Raw genomic sequence first — 24,571 nt, forward strand, 5'->3', positions numbered from 1 at the left:
AAGGCACTGAATTTTTACTGTTACTAAATTTAGTTTCCTGTTTTGTAAGCCCTTTAACTCCACTTTTTTTTTCTCTAGTGACAGTACAGTAGGAAACTGAAGATACTCAAACCAGACAGAAGTATTTAAATTGTTTCTGACATAATACATTGGCTGCCAACTCTTTCTCTGTAAAATGCTCTTCAAAAAAGAAAGACTGCACTTTTTCATTCAGTTTTCTTGCAAACCAACACATAGTATCTCACTTTTTTTCATTCCCTTTTCATTAAGGGACTCAGCTAACTTAATGTGAACATTTGTTACATTGATCAGGACACTGCTCTTCTAATTTATCTTAACTTGGTCAGCAATGAATTTTTTTCTGCATAATGAAGTTTGGTACATTTTAACTACCAGTAATATAAGAAATTCTAGCCAAGGTGAATGAAAATGAATCCTTTACACCCAATTTACTCTTCCACCAAATAAAAAAAAAGGCAATGAATCTGTATTACCATCGTCTTTACACTTAAAATTCACCTGACTTGACAAGTGTTTACTTTTCATAGAGAAATCCTCCTGAGCATGGTATATTGTGGACTTCAGCTCACTGTGGTTTAAAGTCTTTTCTTTGGTGCAACTGGGAGGGGAAGTATCAGAGCATTTGTGCAAGAATGAAGAGCAGAACTACAGTGAACTAGTCTTTGCAGTCTCTAATACTCCTTTCAAGTCTTGCTTAAATTATAACCATTGTTTCAGAAAATACTATGAGGAATCTTAGGTAAGCTATATTATACAACAAGAATTTAGAAACTGATTTGCTCTTTGGAAATAATTTACTAATAAATATCCTTTTCTGTTTAGTTCCTCAGTAGTTCCTCTCACTTTCAAGGCTTCTTAAATGAAGCAGATAATATTCTTTCCAAAAATTAGCAAAGTTATCAGCTGTGTTCATGTAGCTCATTTACTAATGAAAAGCTGTCAGATTCATGAAGCATGGAAGCTGAGCATCTACAAAAGATATGGCTGTTTTACACTGCCTGAAATTTTGCAGTATTCCTCACATTCTAGTAAGCTCTGTATGCTTATTTCATATAAAGGAAACAAAATCTTTAATATGTGCTCTCATTTAAAGGAAACCATCAACAAACACTTAAATGAGATGGAGTAGATTCATTTTATAAAGTATTCTCGAAGAATATAGCCTTTAAGCTAATAAAAGTCATACAACTACCAAAGTCATTTTAAATAGATTTCACAATAAAAACTAATTAATACAATAAATAATAACGTAATACATTTAATGTACACAAAAATGCCAATGAAACCAGGAATATGCCATTTTGATTACCTGACAAGAGCGAAACTGGTTGACTAGCAGTGTACATCTCTGTGGGTCTTTTCTTCCATCCAAACTGTCCAGTTCAGCTGCTACTTGATTTAGTTCCTCATCAGCATAGTAGAATTGAGCAAGGAGCTGCGGGTCTGTTCTCTGCATTGAAGAGAGACACATACAGAATAATACATTATTTTTTGCCAATAAAAAAATGCTAATTATATTTTCTGTAATTAAACAAACAAACAAACAAATATTTAAGTCAGATCTGTAGCACGGCAGCACAAAGAGAATGATCTTAACACATTTATACATATTTATAAAATTTTTCTACCTTGAAGAAAAAAATCTCTCCTGTAACAAAGCTGGGGCATTATTAAGCTACTGTTATCTGCAAAACCATCCTGGCATTCTCACCCATTGTGGCATAATTACGTGGTGTACAAACTGAATCACTAGTTTTGTTTATTAAACAAAAGTGCATTTCAGTTTTGGCAAAACAAGACAAAGTTGCTTGCCAAGTCAACACCAACCAAAAACCACCCACTGCCAACAACGAGACGATGTGGTGGGCCTTCAGTAGAAGCTGCAGCATCAACTTATGACCACTGCAGTGACCCTTGAAACCCGTTGCCCGTCTGGACACAACCCTCATTTTGAGGATCAGAAGAATCAAGTCATAGGAGGTAAAGGTACTGAATCTACTAGATATGATATAAGGGTCAAGTAGATACAAAGACTTGACAAAGCAAATGATATGATTTAATGAGGTCTTACAGAGAGAAAACTATGTCACAGGTCTTCCAAGTGGCAAAGAACAGAATTACTATGACGGATTTTGTCCACATTTAAAAGACTGCAATAATAATAGAAAGAACAGAAGAATGAGGGAATTTATCAAGAAACATTAAGAATAATAATTATTATGGGGGAATAATTTCCCTCACATAAGGAAAAAAAAATGATATTAATGACGGGAAATTCAGACCCCTATGAAAGCTTCCAAGCATTTCACAGAATCACAGAATGGCTGAGGTTGGCAGGGACTTCTGGAGGCCATCTGATCCAACCTCTTTGCTCAAGCATGGCCACCCAGAGTATGGTGCCTGGCACCACATCCACGTGGCTTCTGAAGCTCTCCAAGGAGGAGACCCCACAGCCTCTGGGAAGCCCGAGCCAGGGCTCCAGCACCCACACAGCACAGAAGTGCCGACTGATGTTTAGACGGAACCTCCTGTGTTCCAGTTCGTGCCCGGTGCCTCTTGGCCTGGCACTGGGCACCACTGAAAAGCCTGTATGAGTCCTCTTAGCACCCTCCCCTTAGGTATTTATACGCACTGATGAGATGCCCCCTGAGCATCCTCTCTCTTAGGCTGAAAAGTGTCAGCTCTCTCACAGCCACTCCTCAGCAACAGAAGTGGTCAGAGTACAATGAATATCGTCATGGAAAAAGCAGTTCTTTTTGCTGCCTACTTCCAAAAACAACAACAACCTCCCACCCTCCCCACCCCCCGAAAAAAAAAAAAAAAGAGAGAGAGAAGTACCACATCACACTGGTCAGTTCCCAACTCAAGTCTTCGCAAAATAGAGCTCCTGCAGAAAAAAAACCTTTAGGCCTTTGCATTACAAGAGTATTAAATCTACACACCTGTACAGTCCCTGGAAAAGAACACAGTATTAACAACTTTTAAAGAGGACAGTACACATCCTCCACACTTGACAGGATCACAGAGTTAACTACTTCAAGTATTTTATTACAATAAGTCTTAAAAAACATCTAGTCTTACAAATGATGCTACAGACTACCTCGCTGGTGCATGCTGCATGGTTTCTCAGCCAGCAATTTAATGAGACAACAACAACCTTTGCTGAAAGCAGACACACTGACTCCTGTTCCTACATGCCCTATTTGTGCATGAATATAATGATTTTAAGGCTATCCTACCTTTAATATTATTATGAGCTGTAACACTACCAAACAGCTTTCTACATCACTAGTTCACAACATTCAAGTTGCGATGCAAGTCAGAAATAATCCTTTCAGGCAGCTGAAACAGTAATGAATGAGTTTTTTCTTTCTTTAAGCAGGGAGCCAGCCACTTACTACAAAATAAATAATAGAAAGCCTTTGCAATCTTAAGATTTTTCCTTTTTTATCCTTTCTCGGATGTCTTTTATTAAGCAGCTACAGTACACTGTGTGTAAACTGTGAAAAGTTTAGTCTTAAATCATAGAATGGTTTGGATTGGAAGGGACCTTAAAGATCATCTACTTTCAATCCCTGCCATGGGCAGGGACACCTCCCACCAGCCCAGGCTGCCCAAAGCCCCATCCAGCCTGGCCTTGAGCGCTGCCAGGGATGGGGCATCCACAGCTTCTCTGGGCAGCCTATGCCAGTGCCTCACCACTCCACTCCCTTAGTAAAGAATTTCTTCCTCATACCCAATCTAAATATGCAATTTTTTAGTTTAAAGCCATTCCCCCTTGTCCTACCACTGCACCCCCTGACAAAGAGTCCCTCACAGCTTTCCTGTAGCCCCCATTAGATACTGGAAGGCCGCTGTAAGGTCTCCCCGGATCCTTCTCTTCTCCAGGCTGAACAACCCCAACCCCCTCAGCGTGTCTTCACAGGAGAGGTGCTTCAGCCCCTTGGTCATCTTCGCGGCCCTCCTCTAGACTCATTCTAATTACGTCTAATTGTCTTTCTTGTGCTGGGGGCCCCAGAGCTGAATGCAGGCTCCAGGTGGGGTCTGACGAGAGCAGAGCAGAAGGGGACAATCCCCTCCCTCACCCTGCTGCCCACGCTGCTTTTGGTGCAGCCCAGGACACGGTTGGCTTTCTGGGCTGCAAGCACACATTGCTGGCTCATCCTTTCCAACCTCAAACAATCTGTGATACTCATCAACTGACACCTCCAGGTCCTTCTCCTCAGGGCTGCTCTCAGCCCATCCTCCCTCCAGCTTAGGATTGCCCCATCCCAGATGCAGGGCCTTGCACTTGGCCTTGTTGAACCTCGTAAGGATCGCACAGGCCCCCCTCTCAGGCCTCTCCAGGTCCCACTGGCTGGCATCTCTACCCTCCAGCGTGTCAAAAATAGTTTATTCACTATAGACTTGACAGAAAAATGCGCAGGAAGGAGGACAAAGCTTGCAGTATACGATATGGGGAATGAAGGACAGTAAGAGGGAAAATTTATAACAATTACTAAATTTAGTTCAGGTTTGCTCTGAAGTCCTGCATTTCTCCCACCCAATTCTTTTTATTATTCCTGATTTTTATATTTTCTTTCTGTATTTATCTACATCGTTAAAACTTTCTAGACAAAGATGTTAACTGAAGACGCAGGAATTCATTTGTGGACTTGTGGCAAAGGATGACTTCTTGTTTATACACATCTAAATGGCACTACAGAAGTAAGGCAATTTCTTAAGAGTGGTCTTGAGCTAAATATCTCAGCTTAACTTTTTATTTTTAACTCCCACGTGGCTGATCTTTTAAAGTGGAGGAACAAAAGTGGTAGTTGAGTTCTTTCTACTGTGTTCTGTTTGTTGCGGATTAGTATCATGATCTTTGATTAACTGTGTCAGTCATGTGGTCCCTGGCAAGACACAGCTACACGAAACTCGAAATCTCCCAGCAGGGGGGACATGTAAAATGAATAACCACAACTTTCTAAATTCAATTTGTTCCAACTGGTAGGAGAAAATAAAAGATAGCACCATGCTCAATGCCCATTTTTGCTTTCAGTTTGTGCAAAACATGGTTCAAATAATTCTGTCTCTTTGGCAGAGTAACAATTAGTACTCTTTCATCTTCAACTGTTTAAATTAATAGAAAGACTTCATTTGAATGCACCTAACAGAAAACCTACCACTTCATGTCTTTGTAGTTTGTATCAAGAACTTTACACACTACAACCAAATTCATTCATCTAATCTCTTGGTTTGATTTGCTGGACTTCATCTTCTACGTACTGGCCTTGTCTTGTTCCACTAGAGCATCATATATTTAAGCTACTTCTTGTCAGCTATTTTTGTATCCGTGGACTGCAGTTGCCCTTTTTATCACAACACCCTTGTAGATCGCACGTAGTTTTTTATTCCTGTTTTAATTTTTGGTTTTGTTAAACCTATTATCATCCTAATACCCTCCTGAGCCTGAGCTCTCAAGGCAACAGGCTCTTTCACTCTACAAGAACACCCTCCAAAGTCTTTCTGCATTTCACAGCTCATGTTCAAAAAGATACAGCCCACCAAATGACCCAGATTATTCTGTGTAGCTGTACAGCCAGTGCATAACTTACCGTAACACCAGACCACACTCACCACGGATTCAAAACCATCATTTTATACATTGGTCATTACTTATTATTCTGAGTTATATGATATGCATTGACTATCACTCCAGACAGGACAAAGACAGGAATCAGCGTATCATCAGTTACTGTAATACTGCATCATTCGTCTTTTTATGAAAGATCACCCACTGAATACTTCCTTTACTGTTGTTTTGTTGTTGTTTTCATCCACTTTTTATTAGGCATTACTCTTCATTTGCAGCTTTCATTAACTCAGAGATTTAATGCAGAAGACTCCCTGCCATTGCCAAGCTCAGTACTCTGTCTACATGTGAAGTTGCATAAACTATTGAACAGGCTGCATGCAGGTTTTCCCAACGAAGGCCTAACAACGACTACAATTAGGTTAGCTCAGTTTGTTTCATAACAAATTCAGATTTGATTTTTCTTCAGGATTTACATGGAATATAAGAGAATGTTGAAAGGAAGCAAATTAAGAGAGCTATGAGCTACATGTTGTTAGATAAGTAACAGGTCTGTAAGATTACTTATTACATGTTATCAGATGAAAAGATGCCATTCTCACATCTTGTAAGCAAGCTGGTCTTTATCAAAAACAGAAGCTGTCACTTAAAAAAAGTGTAAACTGACTGGGAAAGGAAGGAATTCTAGCGCAGACATCTCAACACAGGACAAAAGCAAGCAGCTAGACAGAAAACCCATACTACATTGAAAAGCCAGGGTGCCAAGAGAGAAATCTCAAACCATTCAGTCAGAAATTCCAGAATTTAATAATCGTTTTGAAAATCAAGTTTCCAGAAATAAGGATTCATTTTGTGGATCTTTCAAAACAAGATCGCGAGCATCTTTTGTGTGATTTCGATGATGGCTTTTGAGTACGAATACTGCTTCGTTCTCAACTAGCTAACACAAAAAATGCATGGTCTTATAAACATCAGCGACAGCAGCCCATACTTTGAACACCGAAGAACATTTTCACCAGGTTTCTGCAACCCTTCGTAGGAAAGTAAAGATCCTGTTCAAGTTTTTCTTCTGCTTACATCACAACATGAATGAAGCCCCCACCATCGCCACTAAAAATAGAGACAAAAGACATCATCATCACAAACGAGCCAAAGAACAGACTGAAACAAGGGAACCATAGAGATGAGCGAGATCCTAGCTAGCGATATAATTATCTTCTGATGCCTGCCAGTTACCCTCCAAAAAATAATATTCATTGTGTTTGAATTGCTGATCTAAAGACTTCAGAACAACAGCCAAACCCCATCCCCGCTTAAAATAAAACGCACAGACCAGAGAGGAAAGGCTCCAGACTTTGGTTGTCCATTTGCACTTTTCCAGTGTCCTAAGCATTAACATCTCTCCCATGCACTCAAACCCTGACCCGATCCCTACGGAAAGAAACTATGAGGAAAAACATTAACTACATGCATTTTGCTGATAGTAAATCCCGGTTGCTTTTTGACTAGAAAAAAAAACATAAGCCTACATCCACTGGGAATGCTTTTCAAATAGTATTTGGTAATGGTAAAAAATGCATTTCACCCAAGTAAATTCATTTTACTACACATTATGGCAACTGCATCCACCAAACACCTGCAGGACAATATTGGGTGACACCAGACAATCCCCATGTGATCGTTTTAATTGCTGTAGGTGCCACATCATGCTGCCCTTCCTCAGCCAGGATCAGTTAACAAACTTCAACTCAGCAGTTCCTACTCTGCCCCAGCTGATGGGAGTCTATCAGCTGAAGTGAGATGTTTTAGGGAAAGACCATGGCATTCACATCAGCAGAACAGTCTTTGATCTGCATGGCTTCCTTTATTCCCCCTTTGCTATGGGGAAGGGTGGTGTAAATGTCTCTACTACAGACGGCCCAGGTGTAGTCAGTCTAAATCTGTTGCCTGCTGTGTTTTGGGGGGAAGGAAGGGCACAACCAGAGAAAGAAGATGAACCTCAAACTTTCCTTTCCCTGAAATAAATGCTGTAATTATCAGACCATGCCAGAGAGGAATGATTACTGCACGGCACAGAAATCAGAAACGGGTCTTCACAAGCGCATTTGCTTTGTGATGGGACTAGGGAAAGGCTGTAGGTTAAGAAGTCAATCCTGCTCTTCAGCACACAGAAAACACTGCCTAACATTTTGGAAAACAACTCGCTGTACATGATGACAATCATGTCTTTTGTGTACCATGAAGCAGAATTAGGACCTAAGATTTTAAATATGATCAGTTATGCATCTCAGACATAATGTTGTATTTTTAAAGCTTAAAACTGATGTTGCATGTTACTAGTTTTCAACTAATTAAACTCATTTAAGACTTACGTAATATTATCAGAAGGAAAAAGTTTTTAGTTATTTTGTTTGTTGTTTTTTTTTCCAAAAATAATAGGATTTAGGCTTGAAACCCCAAATGTATTCATTGCCAATGTGAAAAATAATGGACTTGCAGTGATTGAAACTTATCCAGTCAAAACATGACTACACAAGTCACAGACGCACTAGCAGGCTTGACTGGCAGATGACTTATTTCAAAGATTTTATGTATTTTTTTCAGAAAAGGATTAACAGTAAATTGTTACATGGGTTCATTTTCACCTTCTATGCAAGCAAGCGTACCAACATCCTCTCTTCAGACAGGTCCTTTGATTTTTTATTCAATGTTTTCCAAAAGGTAATAAAACACCAATAAGAAATGATCACTCTCTAACGGGTGGAGGAGTCAATATCTGATACTTAACTTCAAACGTTATAATTTTTAATAGCACAGATACTGCTTCACATGAAGGGAAGAAGCAACTCTGCTACTCAAAGCATGCAGGATTTATTTATTTATTTTTACATCTACCAATTCTAGTTCAAGTGCTATCCATTAAGAAAAAAGGGTGAAATATTCCCTCAAGGTTAATTCTGTAGTGAAGTCTTAAAAATACTGAAAATGCAATTTTTTTAATGCTTGGCTTTCTGGTGTTGCACAGGTATAAAAAGAAAAAAGGACTCCAAAATGAGCACAACAATTGGTAATTGGTCATGAGGATCTGTTAAAAAAAAAAAAAAGCACTGTGGGAAAAGCTACAGACTGGTTAAAGCTTTACCAGCTGCTCTGTGTTTATCTACAGAATATCATTACACAAGCTAGAAAGACAGGTGAACAGGTTGTTAGCACACACACAAAAAAAATGCTACCAGTGCCTTAAGCAAAAAATTAGCGAGATAATGATTTATTTACTATTGGACAACACAAATTAGGTGAGAGAGTTTTTTTCCACTACTAGTGCTCTCCAAAAAGCACATTTAAATGCTATGTTTCCATTACAGAATGATATTGAAATAATACCTGTAAAAAAAAAATCTGATAGTGATTACACTGAACTAGAATAGCAAATATTTGAGACTGCCACACAGTCAGTTTTCACTCATGATGGATTAAGTCACTGCACAGAGTTTCTATTTTTGCACGTTCATAATACTAATCTAGAAAAGCATGCGCTCAAATCCATATTTTCTGGGGGAAGTACATAAGCATATGCTTAACACGTGTTACTTAAGCTTTTGGACACGTACTCTGCTGAGCAGGAGTGGACCGCAGCTGAACCATTGCCTCTATTTCTAGGGAATAAGGCATACTCCAGGAGGAGGAAGCAGCTTTGCTGGGGTGAAATCAGGGCTCTAGGCAGTGATGGAGCAAGCAATTCTTCTAAGTGAAGCGTGGTAACCTGCAGTGCTGCCTCCCCACCAAGTCCACTGCAGGCTACCAGGGATTTCCACCTCCAGAGCTGCCTGGTTGCCTCCTGCCAAAACCAGCCGCAGCTACGAAGAAGCCACGGTGACGAAGAAGAGATTTTCCTGTCTTCATCTCAGGCCATGAGCTTTTTCATCCTATTTTCTCCCCTTGTGCTACTGGGGAGCAAGAGAACAACTGGGTGGGCACCTGGCCACCATGGTCCAACCACCCACTGACCTCCTTGCACTTCCTGACCGCCTCCTCCCATAGTCTCTAGGGAGTCTCCCCAGGTTTGACTTCAGGATAATCACCTTTCTTTCTCAACTGCTGCAAGAACATCAAGCTTAAAGGACAACTAGTTACTAAGAAGGAGCGAATTGAGCTTGTTGGGATAAGTATCGAAGTGGACAGGTCATTCTTTAAATGCTTTTACGCAGTTTCATTCAGATTTGTCTAAATTTTTGTCAACGTTACACTAAGCATCTTTTCAAGAAGACAGATGCCACCTTGTTTTTAGGGATGTGTTACCTATCAAGAGGAAAAATGTCAATTCAGTTCCCCACACTTCCAGACCTACAGGCCCTCCCCTTATGCAGGGCAACGCAGTAGCATTGGGAAGCAGCATCCAACTGTTTTTCCTCCAGTAATGCAAAACCCTCTGCCCTGCTAAGCTCCATTTTTTCACAACTTCATGCATTAGAGGACTTCATAATCCACTATAGTTATGTTATAACATGTTTTATTAATGTTTTTAAGTATTTATAAAAATTCCTAAATGCTGAGACAAACCATAACCTCTTCTCTCACATCCTTAATGCTTACGTCTTCATTATTTTTTTCCTATAAGCTTTTTTCTTTCAAAATCAGACTTCTATTCTTAGGGGGGAAAAAAGACAGCTTTGTGCTGTTTACAGATTGCTTTGCAGCCTCTTTAAAATCTCCATCTTCTTCTAGGTTGCTATATCCTAATAGGATTTTTTTTTCCCTCCCAGGTCTGTAGCTCCAGTGTTTTGCTCGTGCTTAGCAGCCCTGGTAGCATGCCAGCTTTGCCTCACCGTTCAGCTCCAACCTGTTCTGAACAATCTGCCATATACACTATTTTACTTCTGGATCAAGAAATGTCTTCATTTATCAGGGCATAGACAAAACCCTAACAAGAAGGAAACCTAACCCAGCAATGAGTTCAAGCCTGCAGATTATAAAAGAGTTACTACACAGTCCCTCTCGGGTATTAACAGGCACAGCACATTCCTTAGGTTTCTTCATATTGAAGGTGCATCCTTATTTTTCTTCGCCTCAGCAAATTTGCTTATGATGAATCTGAGGTGCTCCGTGTCATACTTGAATAAAAGAACGATCACCTGCGTGAAGCTGCACGTGCATTATCTCATTTTCCTGGTAGGAGGCTTTCAATAAGCTCAAGTTGAACGCCTTGCCAGATGTGCAGGATTTAACTACCTTGGCATCGTATCGCTACCGCAATCAATCACTGCAACAAAAAGATTTCATCAGAACTTTATTCCCAAACACGCAGCTGTTCAAGCCCAGCGATGAAAGCAACGCATCGTCCCAGGCCCTCAGCACAGCGACTTCTCCTGGCTTCCACCTTCAGACAGCAACTTCAAATGAACATCTGCCTAAGTAAAACTTTTGATCTGATTCCCATTATTTCAGCTAAATAATATAAAAAAGTAGCTTTGAGTGCCATCATCTGTCAAAAGGGTTTTATTATTCAGTTTCTAGGATAACAGCAGCTTCGGATGATGTTTGTCCCGTGCTTACCACAGCTCCTACCTGTGGGGGTTCATCCACGCCTGGTGCAACCCCACTCACGACACAGCCCTTCGGTCAGGGCATTGAACTTCTGGCTAGCAGAAAGTCCCTCCCTCCACAGGGTCCCTTTTAGGGTCTTCACTGCTTTAAAGTGCTTGTTACTGAGATTAGCATCTTATTTCCAAGCTTGCTTCAGCATGAATGCTGGCTTTGAAAATCAGCAAAAAATGGGCAAGAAGAGAGAGGACAGAAGCAACAGACAGGCACCAGTGTGATCACGCAGGACTTTGTAAACTATGCCAAAATCTTTTGAAACAGCCCATCAGTATTATGTATATTTATACACCTACGTACACGAGCACAAAAAAGCCTGTATTTGCTGGTAAGACAATAACCTAATTAGACAACACTGCATGGCAGCATGGTCACCAGCATCCCTGTCCCATTCCCCCGCAGAACGGAGTCTTTTTGCTCCGTTAGGCTTTCTCTGGTCTTTTCATACAACATCCTCAAGGTCTGCCCTTGGTCTCCCGGGCACGCAGAAACCTCTCCTGGGAAAGAAATGGGTTTGTAGAGCTATTCCTGTTTTCTGTGCTAGCTCAGCACACGGTTTTAGTTGGACCATTTCTCCTCATCAGCAAGCAGATGTGGGATAACTTGCATCAGGCTTCAGCTGGTCTCCCCTGCCCGTCCCTGATGTAAACAGGTTCCTTTTAAATCGTGACACAGACTGCACAAAACTAATCAGAAGCATAACATGAATGCTTTTCTGATATAAATTTTTCTAGGCTGGGTGATTCATTTATTGAAGGAGAAAATACAAAGAAAAAAACCTCTGGTCACTATATCTTAGCGATTCATACTAGGATTTCCAAATCATACCTTGTCTCTTCTGCTAAGACCAAGTTTGAGACCTGTCTGTTGCCTTTTTAGGTAAATACAAAAACCTAGCACAATTATGACACTACCTATTTAACCAAGAGAATTGGTTTTCCTCATTCCGGAAAATAACTTTGAGAAAAGCTGTAATACATAGAAGCCTATTGCCTATCGCTCTCTATTGATCAGTAATATCACTTTCACGTCACAATTATATACTTTCATGTTCCCCAGCTGCATTCTCCAAAACTCTGCCTGCCAATTATTTTCTTTAGTATGCTAAATGACGTAAGAGCCAGAGGCATTAATTGCAGAACAGCTTTTAAAAGGCAAGCAAATGCATTACCAGTAATGCTTATTGTAATATTTACAACACTTTGGCAAGAACGTGATTCAGCCTAGTTTTCCTTTGCTATACTTGATAATAGCACCAAAAAAACACAAACCAACAACACTACGTTGTTGGAGACACCAACAAAAGAGAAATCTGATCTTTGAAAAGCGAAGCATGCTTAGGTAATGCTAAACCATTAACTCCTACATGCACAACTCACTCAGTTCCTACACAGACACCTGCTGCTGGTCTTTACCAGCAAACAGCAGTAGACTTGGTCTTCCAACGCTGAGCTCCCTTCTCTGCTACCACTGCTCTACACCCCAGTCAGACTCCTAAAACGAACCCTAACTAGGCACCGTACCAAAACTGGAGGCAGACCCATGATTTTTCTCCCACGTAAAAGGGCAAAGAACACCTGCTGGTATATCTACAGCCTACATTTCAACAGCTCCACAGGTCAAAACGTTCAATTGTTTTTACTACAAAAACTGCATTCGACACAAGGCTCAACATACACGCAGCCTCGGATCAAAGTTGCTCATAGCTGTGCAATTGTGAAACAGTGAATATTTTTCTCTGAATAAAATAATCAGCATAATATCAACAAAGTGTCAAAAAAGCGTTCTGACATTTCTGAAATTGAAGTTCTTAATTATTCCCAGTAATTTCAAGACTACTCTGAAAATAGATGGTAATAGCTGCATTGATTTGGTAGGCACATGTCCTGCCCACAGTCACACAGTCACATTATTTGCCTAAAACATGGGAAATTGCTCCAAAGCTGGTGAAAATAACAGTTGTCATCTCCCACTCCTCAGTGTTTTCCTGCTCGAGACTTTGTACTGGGGAACAAATGTAAAAGCAGAGGATGCAACTTGGATGTACTTGCCCACTGTGGTCTTCGCTTGAACCAGACACCTTTTTCCCCCAGCCAGTCGATACCTGGCCATCCTAGCCAGGGGTTCACACATGAGAACTGCAGAAAGACCCGTCCAGATTCACCAAGAGCATGGTGGCATGATCTCCTTCTGATGGCCGGACACATTGGTTGGAACCTCCTGAACTCCGCATCTCTCACCTGCCTTTCCTTGCTATCTCAGAGCTACCCTGCATCAGGGTTTATTTCCAGTACCCTTCAGCCCTTCCATCACCTCTCCCTCCCGCTGCGGTTGCCTGAAGCACAGCCCTGCTTTGATATCCTCAAGCCAGCAGGTTAAAAGAGGGCCAGCCTGCACAACGCAAACGCCTTCAGAACTTCAGGGACTACCAGAGATTTTCAAAAAAAAAAAAAAAAAAAAACTCAAGGCATTATTAAAGTCAAGAAAAATGTTTTTAATATATATGACCACGCATTAGTGGAGAAGTACTTGAAGGAGAAGCATATCGTGCACTTGTGTGGAGATTTGCAAACACTCTCAGAGCAATTAATTGAAAAGTCTTACAGTAAAAACGCTTTACGTTGTTCTTCCAAGCAGTTAGCTTATCTAATCAGACAACAGTTTCCTGAAGTACTGAATATTTCACAACTTCCAAAGCCACATTGCTTTTCCTTATCAAATGTAAGCGAAATACATCATTCTCTGTCAAAGAAAGTGTTGTGGAGGCTGACAGGGGTTTTTAAACTACACGTCAGTATAGCAGAAGTCAGGGGTTTTTGGCACTTGTCATTTGTTTTCCTTGATGTCATTTTTTATATTCTTTTAAATTATCAATCACGTGCGTAGAAAATCAGTACAAATTAAGTTAAAATAGAATATCTGCAATTAATGTCTCTGTTCAGAAAAGCACCAACTTCAGAGGATGATGTTACCATCACCCAGAACTGCACTGTGAACACAAGCACCATTCAAAATCATGACTAACACCCATAATTACAGTATGTGTGGAGAAACAATTTTTATTCATTTACTTTTTTGTTTATTTATTTGAGAGGAAAAGGAAGTCCAGAATTTATCAACCGGAGATGGCAGGCAGAAGAATATAGCCTGGAATTGATCAAGTTTGGGGATGTGCATGCAGTTTGGAGGGATATCAAAGATGATTTGTAGTCAGCAAAACACAATTATGTTTTTGAAATGGACTGAAAACACTTCAGTGTAAATCAAGCAGGCATTCTGCTGCATCTCTCCAGGCAGCTACTGCTCCACTTACGGTGGTAGCACCTACAAGGGTGCTAGGCAGCTCCCAGCACAGCCTAAGACAAAGGAAGCGAAATTAACTACTAGAAGGTAAGATTGTTAAAATACGGACAGATTACATCATGATGACACATTTCTGGGATATGTGTCTATATAGTTATTCCATATACAGGAAACTAATCTTATATAAAGCAAAATAGTCTGGAAAAAAAAAAGGCATGGCAAAAGAAGTAATTTCCAGGAGGTATATAGGTATATGAATGCAGACTGTTTCAGAAAGACCAGTCTGAGACAGACATGCTCAGGATTTAAATTAAAAAATAAAATCCTCACACAAAACAGAGCAGTCACACTGTTGAACACAGCACTGGATGCTCAGGTACTGTGACAAGGCAGGCAATAAGAAACTGAAGTACAGCATGCAAAAAAAGCACAGACACACCCAGGTTTAGACAGAAGCTAACATTATTCCTGGTGTCGAGAACAGTGCAAATACAGGAGATAAAGACGTAACCAAAAAAATGGATTTATAAGCCCAGCACAGACCTCGCCTCCTCTTCAAAAACGATGTTCAAGACACGTAGAAAACCCACCCCTCCTGCTCACTGCTAACTTCTGAGGATCAGCCCCAACCCATCAAGCAGTTATCAGAGCAAACCTCTACAGCTGCGATGAATGCAGCCCTTCTATCAAGATGAATCCTAGGGTAAATGAGGCAACTTGCAGTATCAAAGTTACATTAACAGCTCTTCTATGTAGATATGATTGTCTTTGCAAGAGACAATTTCAAGAAAGCCATGCAACTTATTTGATTCCATAAAGGAAGAACTACATTACCTGTGAAGTGAAACTTGCCAAATTACCAGAAAAGCCATTACAAACAACTCCATTTCCCAGGAAATAATTTCATGTCACAGAAAACACACACACACACTCCAAAAACACAGGGACTGCTATGGCTCCTAACGATTACACACGTTCCTTACCACAGAGCTGTTGTACCTGTGAAGCATAAATGTGCACGTAAGGCAGAGCAGCCTTCCTTATTTCTAGAAAAGAGCCAAAGGAGACCCCGCAGCTGCCCGCATGCCCCCCACCACTCTCGTGTAACCCCAGCAGCGCTGCTGGTTCTGCTGCTTGTCCCCTGAGCCGTGCTCAGCCCCGTGCACCACACCACCTAGCATGTTCCCAGCTATTCCCAACAAAAAAAGAAATGAGAGAACTTTCTCACTTACACACTTAATTTCTCTCTGGACATATTATTACATAAAAATTTGCTTTATAGCACTTAGAGCGAGATACAGTGCACACAGAATTTGGAAAAGCAGAATTTCAATAGAAAAGCTTTTTTTCCTCCGTTCTGCTCAGCCAGCTGAGCCAGCCCCCTCCCCAGGCGCCCCGCGGGGCAGCAGATGGGAACGCTCTCCCGCTGAGCACCACTAGGCGCTTCAGCACCCAACTGCAGCAGAAGACAACACGGCTCCCATACATTTCACATCGCAAGGAATTTATTGTGACTTGCAATGAATGACGCTAAAATAAAGCCCTGCCCCAGTGCCTCTCATTGCAAGCATCGCTGTAGTCAGGTGCAGTGGTAAAATGATTAAGATTTGAGGGGTCTGGCTGAGAGGTTTACCCCAACTAGAAGAACAATGCTTTTGACCAAACTAGCATTGTTTCCAGCCCCCACCTCTCAGGTAAGGTGCTACTGGACGTGCCACTCTACAGGCTCCACCAAGAGCCACCTCTCCCTATCGTCACACGCTCACCGTCTGCTTCCTTCCTGTAGCTGTGGCAGTTAGCAAGCTATGTAAGCAGTCCATCCCTGGCAGGGACGGATACCTGGGCTTGTTAACATGCAAATGATTGTCTGGAGCCCTTTTTTAACAATGGAATGAGTTTTTTCCCCTCACTATCTTCACAGTTAATAAACCTGCAGTCTGACCTGTCTTAAACAGTATTTGCGTTACTGCGCACTTGGAGTCCCGATATTCTCCAGAACAGCAAAATGAAGTTTGGAAGACATAGCCCTTGAAAACCTACTCAGTCATGTCTCCTTCCAGAAAAGTGTTGGAGCCAGAAAACAGTTATCCTAAAAGGTTACTGCTTACCTGTGACAACATAGCAAGGCAACCCCATACAGCAAGCTTTTCCACTCGTTCTGTGGGATGCCTCAAAGCGCCAGGCTTCTGGAGAGCAGCTGCAGCTACCTGGTCTACCTGCAGCTGCAGCAGGTACCAGGCTGTTCTGGCAGACTGGTCTTCCTTGCTCACTGAGTCATCTCTGCACACGTGAAGCGCTTCAGCCTGCATCCTACCTCCGAGCCCCGCTGCACCCAGAGTAAACGGGCACACGTAGTTCAAATCCTGCATCAGGATCCTATTCAATAAAGGCACAGCAGGGATGAACCTGGCATCACAGGAAGAGGTTGTCTAAGACCCTGGCAGCATTTTAGCAGGCTGAAATAAACACAACTATTTGCAATTAAAAGAATAGTCAGTATAGTTCTTCATGTATCAGTAGACATGGTTTCGTTCAGCTTTGTGTTATTCTCTCCACATTTCTCAGAACTGCCAGGAAGGCTCGGAACAAGCAAGCGAACAAACGAGATACGCATTGATTCTCAAGGGATTCACAACCCTAACTGGAAATAGCAGCCTACACAATCCCGTAAAATTAAAGCAATTATATTCCGAGAGTTACATCTTCAAAAATGTGGCCTTCTACTAAATACACGGGAACACGGTCTTGTGCAGGAACTGGTATATAGATATTGTCTGGGAGAGATACGTCCTAAGCAGCAGGGCATCGCTGACATGCAGAGGGGAGTGGGAGGCACTCTCCCTGCACATCACAAAAATAAAATGTCCGTGTCTGTACTTGGGTTCCACGTTTAAGAAACACGGGATGCTGCATTCCCTGCAGGCAAAAGGAAGCGCAGGTTCAGTGCCCTACAAAGCTCTTAGACCAGCTCTTTACCATCCCCAATCGCTAATACTCTTTTATATACTTTGGGAAGTGTTGGATATACATGGTTGGTAGTGAGGAGAAGACTTGTGTCTTTGTCTCCTGACAAATCTGGTCATGTATTGCTTCCTATTCCCACCCCATCAGTGATTCCATGCGGAGGTGTGCAGACCCTGGCCAGCCTAATGAAAAACTCAGACCAGGATAAGATGCTCTGAGGGTTTCCTCCCCATTCATAAAATCAGCGCCGTTCCTAGCTGGGAAGAGAATCGAAGTCATCATTTTTCCTCAGACTATTTCTTAGGTTTGTCTGGCAGCTTGTGCCAAGGAAAATCTTGTTGAAGCACACACAGCCAGAGCACCCCAGGAAGAAAGAGGAAAAACATCGAGTCAAGCAGTCCAAAGGAAAAAACAAAGGTTGGTACAGTGAAATTACTCCACGTTGCACTGAGAACTGAACATTAAGGATCTGCTCTGGCTTTAACGTTTCACAGCCAGACCTCACAGCTCTGCACGAGCGAGGCTGCCCCAGCCCCATGTAAGACCACAACAGCACAAGGAGCAGTTCTCCGATGGCAAAGTGCAGCCAGCAACCAACAAAAGCAAACGCTGCCCTCAAAACTTTCCAGTTCTGTGCAAGGGATGGCTTAGCTATGCCAAAATACTTCTGAAATAAAAAGATGCGCTCATTCGTAGAAGCTTTCTCCTCGATTCCCCCATATGTCTCCCAGGATTGCTCTGCAGAGGCAGCCCTCCGTTGGCATCCTTTCTCCTCAAAAAATTACCAAATAAAGTGGAAAACTTGACAGCGTACTTGACAGCTCCCAACTAGGCATGGCTGAGCAGCCTTGGCTTATCCCCCAAAACGCTTATGCAGGAAAGCAGGTAAGATGTAGAGCACCAAGGTTAATTACAAAGAAAAGGAGCAGTCACTCCCTGGAGAGATAGAGGTGCTCCTTCGGTTGGCCAGTGTCACGAGCTCGCCCAAAAAAACCTGCACCAGACACAGATAGGATGCATATGAACCGAGATCACAGCCATCAGGATTAAATCACTGGAAATACAAGGACAGAGAGAAAATGGCAGGGGTAGGGACAGGACAGGGAAGGAGGAATCTCCTGGAAACTGCATCTACTACTGGCATAAGGTAAGAATTATTTTTCCATTAATTTTTTTTTCATATGACTAATGGAAAAAAAGCTTGGATTAAAACTCCATTCTGCCTGTAATACAGCTCAATTGGATATACTAAATTTATATTCCAAAAATACTAATCCTTATTTGTATGTTTTTGAATAAGGGAAAAAAAAAAAAAAAAGATTTTTACTGTGGATTCATCAAGAAACCAGCAAATACAACATATGTTGCTCTGGTTATCAGGAAGTCAAAAGAGAAAAGTGAAAAGGACACTCTTTATCCAGGAGAGAAAAAGATAAGAGTGTAATTTCATGAGTTTAATTTGTTGTACAAAGTGCAAGTAATTTTAGAGGTAATGCAGGATGCATCCATCTTGAGTGTATACATTGATGGATTTATTTGTTTTTCCTATTGCCTTGAAGCCACCAACTCTCCTGGAAACACTAGCAAAAGTTAGGGTGCAGCAATTTAGGAAGCCTGAAAAGGGAGGAGAAGTGATTAGCTCTGCTCAACAGGAATTATTATTTTTACATATGCTCAGAATTTATTCTTTCAGTGGTCCACATTTTTTTCCTTAAAATCAAGATTCTAACAGAGTCTCATCAGAAAATATATGGCCATGAAGAGCAGAAGAAAAAATCTACATATAACTTTCTAGTATAACTGAAAAATATTTTTAGAAATAATAGGGATAGAAATAATAGGGACCAGAAAGCCCTCTAAATCTACACAGTTCATGTGCTAGGCAGAAGTTCAAGGACTATGTTAGGGCACCCAGACACTTCTAAGAATCCTGCATTTCCAATTTCTGTACTGACAAAGAGTTACAGTTATTCTGAGTCAGTTTAAAGACAAGCTACTGAATCACTGCAGCACTGTTGGAAGAAAAAAAAAATGTTTTAAAGTTGGTTTATGTGTAAGAACATATTGTAAGTTAGAATTAATTACAGATAAGGTTCCCCTGTGACTGTTTGCTTCGAAAGAAAGAGAAGACAACAAAAGAAAGGTTGAACTGATTAAAGAAATGTTTTTGTAAGGTGCTAGAAAACGAACAATATCCTTTTTATTATTTTTAGTCATTCAGACATCGTATTACGCTGCTAAGATAAATATGAACTTGTTTGCATACACTCAGGTGAAATTTTGCACTGCGTAAAAGCAAACTACAAAGAAATACCCCCAAAAAGCTAATTAGCTTCCAGAGCCAGCGCTCCAGAGCATGACAAAATACTGCTGTCTGTACGAACTAGCAGCATCCCCAATCTTCCAGCACGCTGCAGCATATGGATGAACAGCCAGGCTGAAGGCAGACTTTGACAGATTTAGAGATGTATATACAAGGTGGGGAAAAAAATCTTTGCTGGTTGCCATTGGAAAGGTTCACATAAAGCACCCAACTGACAGATTGAACTGGTTGCTGCTAATGAACTGATATAACACCATGCAACTTCTCACAAACCTGAGATAAAACTTTTTCTTAACTCTTTGCTTATCCTATTTATCTCACACAAACCAATTATGTTGCAACAACCACTTTTTTTTTCTGCAGCATCCTAAGAAAGGAACTGCTGTGTTGCTTTCTACAGCCTAATAACCAACCCTAGCAGTTACATTGCCATCGCTCTAGGATGGCTCCACCACGCTTGCAGTGGTCCCAAATCACACTGAGAAACCACTTCTAGCCTCAAGACCTCAACTTCACAGCAAGCTTGAAGGCAAAGTGAAAAGGAATAGTCCCACAGGCAACAGACCAGCTCGGTCAGCCCGTACGGGGTGTTAGCTCCTTGCTGCTTTTCCTTCCTCACCTTTCTGCAATACACTGGCTGAAGCCCTTGTCCGCTTGCTCAGCTGTTCAGGTTGGCTTTAATTCACCTTCTCAGAAATACTTTTTTCTCTGTACAAATGCACGTAAGGTGCTAGAGCACATTTTGACACCCAGGTTTTGTTTTCAGAAGCTGGCTTCTGCTTGTGTGTAATCTTCACAGCAATTTGGTGCAGAGCAACACGTAATTATTTGGATTTGACTTCGATGTCAAAAGGTTACAGGCACGTTAATTTTTTTTCAACACTCAACAGCGAAGCAGAACAAGCAAAAAAAGGCAACCTAAACAAAATCATCTCTATTTTTACTTTAAAACTTAAAAAAAAAAAAAAAACACCACCAAACCAAATCAAAAACTGCAACACTGTATTCCTGCTGCATTTAGCATCTGCTTGACATTAGGTTCATAGATTCAATGACTATAAACAAGTTACAGAATATCCCTGCATATGGAGAACATCATAAGTTGCTCCCATTTTCTCTTAATCAATGTTCAGTGTTTGGTGCTATCAGTCCTTCCCCAGACGTGTTACAACTGGGAACCTGAAGGTTATCTAAACATTCATTTCTTCAGATTAACTGTGCCAGCAAGCCTGCCACAGCTTTCCATGGGCATTCAAGGCACAGTGTATTAAGCACACCCATTAACTGAGTAACAGCTTAGGCAGCAAGGAGAAAACCTCACTTCCAACCGGCTCCCTCTGTACTGTCACACCTACCTACGACGTGTGGCATCAGTTGGACCCAGCGGCTGAGACTCATTACAGTGATAACTCTACAAACTAACTCAGCACCTCCTTAAGACTCACTCAGTAAGTTAACAGAAGTTTTATAACATCACCAATGAGAGCCCAGGTGTATTTCCATTCCAAATACAACAGAACGGCCTTACCCTCCGATATACAAGAGCAGCAGTGATGCCAGGACAGAAGAAGTGCCTGCCTAGCCCAGAGTCCCGCTTGCAGCTGTGGTTGCAGCAGGTACCAGAAGCTGTGCGTGCAGCTGGAACCTGGCAAGCATTATCTGTAGCCACGCAACTTTCTGAACCGGTGTGGTTTGCAGGACTTCACTTACACCATCTGTCCAGCTGCTTCCTGACAATACTGTAAACACCGTGCCTCTGAAGCATCCTAGGAGAAGGTGTTGCACAGGTTAATCGCATGCTGACGAAAAACAGAGAACCTTTTCTTTGCCCTGAACCTGCTCCATGCAGTGCCCCTTAACTTTTTCTGCTGTTAGACTCTCTTCCCTGCTCACCATTTCACAGTGCTTTCCCACGAACATCTATCATGTCACTTCTTTCTGTGTTTTGTCTCAAATCTTGGAGCTAGTAATGAGCTAAACAGATTATCCTCATCTAAGCGTTCACGTTACGTTTGCCTGCCAGCACCGAGGACCTACAGGAAGGGACACTTCAAACCAACAGTGACAACGAGCACCAGAGGGGACGGGAGGGAGGTATAAAAAGCAATGCTTGCTGAGGAAAAAGCAGCTTCCAGTGACTAATGATAGCCAAGAAGGCTCTCTGGCATGCTCAGGATACCAAAGAACATGCATGAGCCTCAGGGTTTCCTCCAGAAGTTTGTCACAAATATTCTGCGAGCGTGCACATACTGAACTGCTGGGTTTCTTGGCTCTCTCCAGCAAATGCTGAAGAAAACTAAGGAAATGAAAATGTCTGTTCTAGCAACCAGTCTTTACTGAAAGGATGCTGTTGCCCAATGCTTTAAAGGCAGATGCAAGAAGAAGTTTCATTAAATACGGACTGATGCTTAGCAGGTTTTACTTACAGACTAAAAATAGAAGGAAAAAAAAATCAAGGTAACAGATTAGGGACTACAATGTATAAAGCCCATTATGATTTTTTTTTCTCTACACGTAAAACGAACTTCATGGCTCAAAGGAACATCACATACATGAACTTTGACTTAAGTCAGACACATAATGCACAAATCTTCTTTACGCAGGGACAAGTCTGACAAGTGCCTTGGCAGGGAAGTTGTGCCCACCCAGCCTACCTTTCCTACAGCCTTCAGAGCAAGAAGAGCTGAACTGTTTGCCCACAGAAATACCTGGGCAAGTCCTACATGGACAAACAAAGCACCACAGTGAACCAAACACTTTAAAAAAATAGAAAACACACATCAGGAGCAGAGTAGCGCTTACACAACTTATTAGCAATCATACCGAGTTTTGCTGCAGCATTTGTTACACGCTTCAAAGCACAAAATACAAAACATGACTCAGGAAGATGAGGTAAGAAGTGGACTTGCACAGTTACCGTGTACTGATTTAACCTACAATACTTCTGCCTCATGATCACATATCTGATTTGGAATGAACCTTCACAACAAGTAATATTCTAAGAAATTTGCATCTTTAGCCCAGAAGCCACTGGAACTGAGGATTGCTATCAAACCGCAGAATTGGTAAATCCAATTTTCTCCAGTGTACATGAAAACAGAATAAAACTTGGACCTGCTCTGAGGAAAGGCGACTATAAAGGAAGAATTAAGAAAAATAAAAGCCTTTGGGCAAAAAGAGTAAGAGAAGTCTCCATGCGCATTTGGAAGATGTTTAAAGGCAGAAGAGAAACCAAATCCCAGAGCTAGAAGAGTCAGTTATAATCCAAACTGTGTTTTGTTGGTTTGTTGTTTTCTTTTTTTTTTTCTATTAAGTTGCTTTTCATCATTTTTTATGTCTTACTTTCAAATTCAGCTAGAGGTATCACTAGCTAGCCAAAGTGGAAGCAGGGTACCAATCACATCTGCAAATTCATCTGTACAACATGCTACAGATTTCCTTAGTTGTTTACTCATAGAAGTCAACACAGATTTGGTATACCAACTACATGGGTAATTTGGATAAATTCAAATTTCACAAGTAACCCTTTCTCCTCTACAAAGAGAAATGAATCCTGACTACCCTAGACCACATGGAGCTCCCATCAGATCCTCAGAGAAGATGAGCAGCGTTGGCATTCCTTACTCCTTCCTTCAGTTCTTCACGAGTTGGCTTCACAGATCCCTGCAGATGTACAACTGCTGATGAAGCACCAAGAATGGAGAAAAGAACAGCAACACAATGAAAACGATACCCTTATGAGAAACCTTCCTATTCTTACTCACTTTCCCTATTTGTATAAAAATGTTCAAGGGCATCGAAGCAAAAGCTTCAATCAAGAATATTCCATGGGAAGCTTTATTTATTTATTTTTTACCTTTTCTATAAAAGCTTACAAATGACTGTATTTCACAGTTTTCAGCTTTACTATACAGACCTCCTCTCAGCTGAAACCTCGTTTCCAATAAACGCACTCCAATGCTTTCTTACTTAGATAAAATTGTTTTTCTACCACTGCTTGCACAGTTTTCAGGGGGAAAAAATCATTAAAACAGAAAATGCTTCTGTGTCAACTGCTCTGCTTTTTACAAACGCATTGTTAAATGACCATGTTAGGGAGATATGAGCAAAAGCAAACAACTCCAGCTATATTTTTAGGCTACTGATGTGATACAGATTGTAACCTGAAGCATTGCTAGGCTGGTGACATTTTGCTAAAGAACCATGATATGAAGAAGCACTAAGCTGAAAACTATATTGATTAAATAAGACAAGGGAAAAAGAAGAAGAAAATAGAGAAAGAAATCAGGGGCCCTGAAAGGAAACAGCAGAACGTGCATCCTCTAAACTCTTGCAGCTGAGTTTTCTAGCCTTACCCAACCTCCGTGTTTTCTCTTACTGGATTTCTTTCCGTTTTCTAATTTCTGTTCAAGTGATTAAATCCTGCAGCACCGCATCACAGTTCAAGGGGACCCATGAGGATCATCAAGCCCAACTCTTGGGACCTGAAAAGCTGTTTTAAAAACTTTTTGATTACTCAAACTGTGAACAGTAGTATTAAAAAACCAAATCAAGAAGAACAAAAAGCAGAGTAAGACCACAGATGAATTAAATAAGGAAACGGCCTCCCTGATCTTAATTCCACTTTAACTTGTATGTTTTGTGAATGATGAGAAAACTAGCAGCTTTGGTCCTTGACTGCTGTATGAATATCTATTACTAACATTACCACTAAATCCCTCTGTGACCATGGAACAGTTCTGGGCCTTTCCAGTACGATTGCAGCCTTTAATTCTAGCCTGTAACTG

At 41.2% G+C, this 24,571-nt stretch overlaps 1 protein-coding gene across 5 annotated transcripts in view; it reads right to left on the reverse strand.

The window, feature by feature from the left end:
* The window catches only part of ZFYVE28 (zinc finger FYVE-type containing 28), a 148,285-nt gene that overhangs the window by 73,970 nt on the left and 49,744 nt on the right, over positions 1-24,571 (reverse strand). For all 5 annotated transcript variants that reach the window (XM_066996507.1, XM_048045614.2, XM_048081573.2 and 2 more), the window contains exon 2: positions 1,331-1,471. Coding sequence is in view for 4 of the 5 variants with exons in the window: in XM_048045614.2 (XP_047901571.2) it covers positions 1,331-1,471 (141 nt within the window). In the remaining variant the exon portion in view is untranslated. The remainder of the gene's footprint in view (positions 1-1,330; positions 1,472-24,571) is intronic.

This window comes from Anser cygnoides, chromosome 4 (assembly GCF_040182565.1).
Source record: "Anser cygnoides isolate HZ-2024a breed goose chromosome 4, Taihu_goose_T2T_genome, whole genome shotgun sequence".
In the NCBI taxonomy this organism is placed as follows: Eukaryota; Metazoa; Chordata; class Aves; order Anseriformes; family Anatidae; genus Anser; species Anser cygnoides.